Source organism: Genypterus blacodes, unplaced genomic scaffold (assembly GCF_046128005.1).
Source record: "Genypterus blacodes isolate CSIRO-AG114 ecotype Tasmania unplaced genomic scaffold, CSIRO-AGI_Gbla_v1 ptg000027l_1, whole genome shotgun sequence".
In the NCBI taxonomy this organism is placed as follows: Eukaryota; Metazoa; Chordata; class Actinopteri; order Ophidiiformes; family Ophidiidae; genus Genypterus; species Genypterus blacodes.
Genome location: NW_027466840.1, coordinates 2,452,675 through 2,460,256, shown reverse-complemented (window position 1 = coordinate 2,460,256; position 7,582 = coordinate 2,452,675). Strand labels below are relative to the sequence as shown.

General features: G+C 48.3%; 1 protein-coding gene across 5 annotated transcripts in view; it reads left to right on the top strand.

The window, feature by feature from the left end:
• Positions 1-4,749: 4,749 nt before the first annotated feature.
• Positions 4,750-7,582, top strand: part of adamtsl3 (ADAMTS-like 3) — a 65,898-nt gene continuing 63,065 nt past the window's right edge. For all 5 annotated transcript variants that reach the window (XM_076143844.1, XM_076143840.1, XM_076143839.1 and 2 more), the window contains exon 1: positions 4,750-5,073. In XM_076143844.1, the coding sequence (XP_075999959.1) occupies positions 5,032-5,073 (42 nt within the window). In that variant the 5' untranslated portion in view covers positions 4,750-5,031. The remainder of the gene's footprint in view (positions 5,074-7,582) is intronic.

Here is a 7,582-nt window from a genome sequence, read left to right as displayed (position 1 = left end):
AGTAAGTGTGTCTCTGTCTGTGTGCAAGTGTGCATGTATGCGTGGGTTTGGTATTTGGGCACCTAGACAGACAATCTCTTTGTTTTGGAAGTGTTCGCTTAAGTCTTCGGGGCAGACAGGAGCCAAGAACAACGTGGGAAATGGGCCCTCGCTTGCTTTCTGCTTGCTCTCCGGGCTTTTCGCTCGCAGTCTCTCCGTCAGACGAACATTCAGCTGGCGTCTAAAACAGTACCTGAGGCATGCGCGAGTTTAGGGAAAGCGAGGGAACGGGAGAGAAGTCGTAATGGGAACCGAGTGGCAGCTGACAGCCTGGCAAAAGCTGTCTGTCATCCTCCCTCCCCCCGCTGTCTCTCTCTCACACACAGAGAGGAGGGTACTGAGCAGAAGACCCAATGAGACCTCTGCCCAGGTGGTCTCTATGGGCAGCCAGTATGTGTGTGTGTGTGTGTGTGTGTGTAGACCAGTATGAGCTACTGCTGGTCTGAGCCTGCCTGACCCCCTGTGGCTGCCGTCCATCTTCAGCAATTCCATTTTTCTTTCATTTTCCAGGAAACACAGAGGGATGAGTCATGAGGATTATGAAGCTCTGACACAATTTCAAGCACACATCAACATTCCAAACGCTGTGCAAATAATCACCCACTAAAACTGGATTTACTGAGGCTGGCGCAGCAAAAACGGCTCATAAAGAATTCAATTTATGCCAGCAACAGATCGGTGAAACTTCATTATCATCGCCTTTAAAAATGGAAGCCTGTAAACAGCAAAATGTTGTTTGTTGTTAACAGAGTGAGTGTGAAGGACCTGGTGTGATGGATCACCGTGATGACACAGTGGCAAAGTGTTGTTTTCTTCATCGTAGCGCAGATGTCGGTCTTATTCTTCATTTCACTTGAACCAAGTTGACACTATCTCACTTGGATTAGGAAGAAATCTATTTGATCTCTTGAAAAGTCTTGAATTTTGCTGTTTGCATACTTTTTAAATATGAAAATCATCTACCTGCTCTTATGGGACGATGTCATATCCGGTTCCCATGCGAGCCGAGAGGAGGAAGAGGAGCTGGAAGGTGACGGGTGCTCATTAGGTGACTTATCCAACCCATCCTCCCTTTATGAAACTGATCCCGGGGGATGTCTAGCGCTCTCTGCCCCAAATCAATCCGTTCCAACCTCCTGCCAGCCACCAGCCACCAGCCTGCAGCAGATTCACCCAAACAACAGGCACCCTCACCTCCAAAAGCCTCTGTCTCTCTTTAAAACCTTCTTGATTATTCTCTTCTGATTCCTGCTGTGGTATAACATCCCTGGAAAATCTGTTGCGGACATATCAGGTAGCTAAGGTTCAATTTGTCACTGGATGACGGGGAAACCCAGATTTGTTAAGCACGAGGCCTTAATCTGCTTGTGTGGAACATGATACGCAAGTTCTTCGTCTAGTTTAAGCAAATTTATGAATATTTTCCTCACAGCATGAAGCCAAAACTAGTGTGTAATTAGAGACTTCCCTAATGAGAGGAGCGGAGGTTATGATGTCATGAAGACAGTAAAGGGAGACACACAGCGGCTGACTGATGGTTTGGCAGCAGTGTTTAGTGTGTTGTTCTCACAATCCAAACGTCTGAGTGCTGCGCGGTGGCACGACGCCCCCCAGACAGTGTGCGGTGGATGTGACATGCCTGAAGGAATGCGATGCCGCAGCTGAAAGGGATCTACACTGACAGACAGACGGGTTACTGTACCCTTAGCGAGCCTGGCATTCCCGGGGCCACTGCGGCCTCGCCACGGCCAAGAGCTTTCGTTTCCTCCGGAGTCACAAGCATGAGCAGACACATACACATACACACACGCAGATAGTGTGCCAAATTCCACAGAGCCATAAAGGCAATCAGGGACAGATGAGAAAGGCAAGCAATTGGAGTGAAAAGGCAAGCCGCCGCCAGGGTTTGGGATCGACAACAAGGTGCCACGACAACATCCAGCGTTCTGTCATTTAGTTTCAGCTTCAGGAGACGAAATCAGTCAATTTTCAAATGTTCCCAAATGAGTTAGGAGCCTCTTAAAGATGGAGTGTGACTGCAAAAACAAGCAGGGCCGTCGTCGCGTCCCCTCAAGGGTTCGTCTCTCTCTCTCTCTCTCTCTCTCTCTCTCTCTCTCTCTCTCTCTCTCTCTCTCTCTCTCTCTCTCTCTCTCTCTCTCTCTCTCTCTCTCTAGCTGCTATCTGGCAAATTCCGAGCCTCTCTCTGAACACATGTGACAAGCAGCGCTTTGAGTCCCAGGCCAAATATCACTGATCAAACAACCGTGTTTGGTGTCGGCTGAAGGGGAGACAACCAGGTTAGTCATGAGCGAGACGCGGACATCAGCAGCAGCTACCTGCTCCCGGTGTGTTTAACTCTTAAACCAACACGTGTACTGTACACACTGTGTGGGCCCCCATTTCACATTCCCAAACAACAAACAATCCCATATTCATGTAGCTTCAAACCCCTGTACACACACATTTGGAGGTGCAGTTTGAGAGTGAAGGGCCCAGTGTACTTCAAAAGCATTGAGGAAATACATCAACTTACAATCACGTTCATCTATGTTGGTTAATCAGAGAAAGCAACTTCATTCACATTACTGTATGCAAAATTGATTTAGTGCCTGAATCGCAGCATAACTGAAGTTTTAACAGGCAATTGAAGCTGAAAGACAAAGGAGATTGCAGTTCTAGAACACTGTATTTGTTTGTTTACATCTAAATGTGTCTGTTCTATCAAATCAGAGCAATGGGGGATGAATGGGGAGTGTGTGTGTGTGCTACTCCAACACCAGAGGAAGAAGTGAAAGGGCACAAACTGCTGTTTCCTCACCGGTGACTCAGCTGGTTCACAGTTATATTTGGAACCAATCAAAGGTCAGCAGGAAGTATCAGAGCTAGAAAGACAAGATGACAAAAGTTCAGCCTGCATGTGAAACACAGGAAGAAGGCTGAAACACCACGCGATGAAGACTTCCCACCCAGAACCCTCCCTGCAAGATCTGTTGTGCAAACTTTGAACAGATGCTATTTAAGCTGCTTGGAGTGTCTAACAATACATTTGCACCCCCCCCTGGCGACGGCAGCAATGATTTTGCAACTCTGCTGTTGGGACCTTTGAGCGAGTGAACATGTCCATCAATACGAGTCACAGCGTCTGTAAGGTGAGGACTGTGGCTTAGCAATGCACCAGCAGTCACGCTGAATGTAAACTATTCATGTCTAGGAGCGTTATCTGCTGCTCGCGCCGGCTTTGAGGGGTGCCGGTGGGCCCCGGTCATGCTGTGTGGGTGCTCTGGGGTGAGGGGGTGGGGGTCAAAGTTCAGCAAGAGGCTCCCAGGTTCTTTGCTCTTTCCCGTGTGGCATGAGAGTGTATGATTTGGATCTCAAGGAGCCATTAGGCAGGAAAATGTGAAAGGAAATGATTTGGACCCCCACCTCCGTCTTCAGGTAGACCCCCCCCTCCCCCCCTCTCCCTCTCTCTCCTTCTCTCTCTCTCCTGAGGAAAAAAACATTTACATTCCTGTGCTCGGAGTGTTAATAGAGATTAAGCTGAATTCAAGCCTGCGTGTCAGGCAGCAATTCAGGTAGCCTCATACCGCACATACCTGCACTATGGTGTGGCTCTCAAAGGGCATCTCTCTCCCCCCCCTCGCTCCTTTGAGCTGAGAGGACAAGACCAGAACGCTTTTCTCAGAACGCTGTTATTACGGCGGACGTGGACAGCTTCAAACGCCGCCAGCCCAGTGGTCCTACCGCTGCAGGACGAGCTTCAAAGGACTTCAATGTCTCTTAGTTTATGGGATCGAAGAAGAAGAAGAAGAAGGGTTTCTATTCTGTGAAGTGCTCTTAAATGGCTCCTAACTGTTTCTGACTCCTTACTTAAAGGTGTAACACATTTCTTATTACTTGAGACCTCCCTGCCCATCCATCAGCGTTCACATAGTCCACGTTCCAGCAGCGGCGCCCCGATGCGTGTACGCGGTTCACAGGCCACAGCTGGAATGCGGCCCGCGTGACGCATTCGAGGACCGGCTCTTTAAAAGCATCGCTTACGTCGTGACCGCACCTGTAATTTGTCCCCTGAATGGCCTCCATGTGACGGGATTAGAACCTAATGTTTGAGATAACGGGATCATTCTTTTTCCTTTATTACGTTCCCTGGTAAAGCTCCTTTGCCTTCATGCGGTATTACACAGCATTAGGAAGCAAACTCAGAACCTGCTGAGTGATTCCTAGAAATCACACCAATCCTCTGCTAATGGACTTGACTTTGTCCATGTCCAATAGATCTGAGCTCCAACCTTCAGGTGAGCATCTTCCATCATTTTGGGGATTGTTTGGGGCATCGTGGGGCCTTTAGGGTTTTGATTCTGCACAAACTGGACAAGAAACCTGGACCAAGACCTACAGATGTGGACCAAGGTGGACCAGACTCCGGTCCTCTGCTCCAACAGTCAATATCATACAATCATATCAACTTTGAACCAATCAATAAAGGATTTCCATATAGGAGCCCGGTTGTTGAAGGTGAATGTTGCAGTTCAGATCTCACACACCCACACACATCACACACACACACACTCTGTCCGTCACTGCGTGTTTGTGCACCGAGCAGCGTGTCAGTGCGTAACTGGAGAGTGTTTCTTTAAGAATGTAAGGTGGGTGAGCCCCTTTTCCTGACGCACGGCTGGTATGCAAACATAAATTTAGCAACAACGTGTGTGCAAGAGGGGAACAAAACACCGGGAAGCGAACGTGGAGCGCGTCATGTCTGCTGCGGAGCTTCTTGACTGACTTTGCTCCATTTTTTTTCTCGCCTTCTTTCTCCGTTCTCGGTTTGAATTGGGGAGCAGGAGCGCGGCGCGGATAGGAGAGACCACTATCTGGGACACACACACACACACACGCTCTCTCTCTCCTACACACACACGCGCGCACTCGCAGCAATCAGCAACTTGTTGTCTCAGCACTTCACAATTACTTCGGATCGTGTCGCCGTTAGAGATGACAGCGGCCGGACTGCTTCTCCTGGCTGCGTGTGTGAAGGTAAGATGGAGATGTTTGCCTCTTCTTCTTCTCCTCCTTCTTCCTCTTCCTCTTCTGCTTTCATTGGGGAGGAAATTAGAAGCCCGTCGTAATCAAAACTGAGATATTATCATATGTGATCAAGATGCCTGATAAGTTACGCAATATCCTCGTGTTGATTATCAGATGGTCCCTATGGAAACGACTGCTGGAGTCACAGCTACATGTCCAAGAGTCTCACAGAAGGAAGGAGTACAGATGGGTTTTTGTCAGGTTGTAAACACGTTTGTTGTATTGTGGATGATGCGTTCAGGGGCTCTTCATCCCGCTGTGATGCTGGAGCAAGTCCAAGGATAAAACTGAAGAAATCATTAATTAACATGTGATAATAAATTAGCTCAAATATGTAATAAACAGGCGATGTCATTTGTTTATCCTGCAAATATGAGACAACATCCTGTCCATTGATCTTCATTTCAAAGATCAAAGGTCACTGTTTCTGCATTTTATCTCTCTCTTCTGAAATCAATCCAGCCATCTTGCACTGCTTATTGATGCAACCTTTTGACCCTTGTAGGCTCGCCGCACACACACACACACACACACACACACACACACACACACACACACACACACACACACACACATTATTATCCATGCACAGGCCAAGCTGTGACACACACTCTACATAACGGCTGATCTAAGCGGGACTGGGGGACAGATTTGAAGGCACACACTGCTCTCACACACTGCTCTCACACACTGCTCTCACACCGGTCACGGCGCCTCTGGCTCGGGCGTTTAAGTGACCATGACAGGTGATAACGGCACTTCAAGGTGATTTGGCGCTCACGCACTCCCCGGCTGCTTGCGTGGCTCCAGCTGAGCATGTCGACGCTGCAATCAGTGCTCGTCGGTGACAGAGAGGCGCTGGAGGCTTTGCAACTCTTTCCAGGCCGGTGTCCAGCGCTGCGCCTGATTAAGTCACTGAAGCTCGCACTGGGAAGGACACTGTGTGAAACGGCTCTGTGACTACTTTGTACCGGTGGGATCGTTAGTGTGAGGCTTCGCTGTGTCGGACGCAGGGCTGGGATTCATTCATCTAGAGAAAACATGAGGCTGGCTTTAGTAATAAGGGTCGTTGGAGGCGTCTGATCAGAGCCTCACTTGTTTAGTTTAAGAGTTGTTGGCATTTAGAAGAGTTTGGGTTTGATCCCATTCTTACATTTGGGATGAGAAGAGAGTAAATGATGATCCAGTTTTGAAATGATGTTATGACACTGACTTCTGTTTCGTGTGTGTGTGTGTGTGTGTGTGTGTGACCGGCAGAAGGACTGCATAACTCTCTCTGTTGAAGTCCTCAAGTGGCTGCTAGCACATGACAAGCTTTCCCATCTGTTCAAGAAAGGGCACAGCATGAGTCAGCACTGGGCATTTATCACCTAAAAACACACACACACACACACACACACACACACACACACACACACACACACACACACACACACACACACACACACACACAGGTCAAACGTTATTGATTTGTATGCGTATTATTAGCCGTGCATTGTTGAAAGTGTGATTTGTGTGTGTGTGTGGCACAAAGGGCCTGTGGCTCTAGCACTAAAAGGAATAGCCCTTCCTTTGTGTGTGACATAATGACATGCCTCCAGTGATTCCTGTAGGGTCCCGTTGCTCTCTCTCTCTCTCTCTCCCCCTCTCTCTCTGCTCTCTCGGCCGGTGCAGCAAAGTGGAACCTTTTCCATAAATCGTTTTTCCCCCTTTTTGCTGGACGGAGATGTGAGGGCGCCCGTACCTCCGGACACAACCCAGGCATCTCTGGGAGTCGCCGTAGGTAAATAAGCGCTTTGGCACCTGCCTACCCCGTGCTTCAGAGCAAAGCAGATCCTCTGGCCTGCTTTAATTGGACTTCTACTTGGCACTTCCTGGCCTCACTTACATGTTGTGCTTGTTTTAGCTCTCTATCCTGTTTTCTTTTCCATGTTGGAATCAGGTAAACAAGGGGAATTTAAGGGTCTCTTTTAATCGTTTGCAAACTAGTATGGAAACACGGCAAATAAGTTATGCAGTTTCACATTAGATTTGCTGTGAAACAAATGTAGCGCTCAGTTTATGGTTGCTATAGTTCCAGAATTGGCCCCGAAATTAATTGGTTTGGTTGTTGACTGGAGGACGGAGCAGCGTCGGAGTCTAACAGCAGGACTTAGTGGGCTCACGACGTCTAAATGGTCCCGCAAGAGCGTCCATCGAGGACATCGTCTCTTTAAATCCCAAAACCTAGTCCCCGGCTTGATCGCTCCGTCGTAAAAGCCCAATTAGCTTTCATGAATGCCTTTGTTGTGGACGCAAGTGGAATGGGAAGTGAATTAATTTGCAGAGGGATTGGTCCCACTCGAGAAGGAAAAGGAAAAGGCTTCAGAGAACATCTGGCCAGTGATGGATGGATGGAGTAAGTTTTTGGAGAACGTTAACAAGAGCCAGTGTTTTCAGTTACACTGCAAAAGCTTTC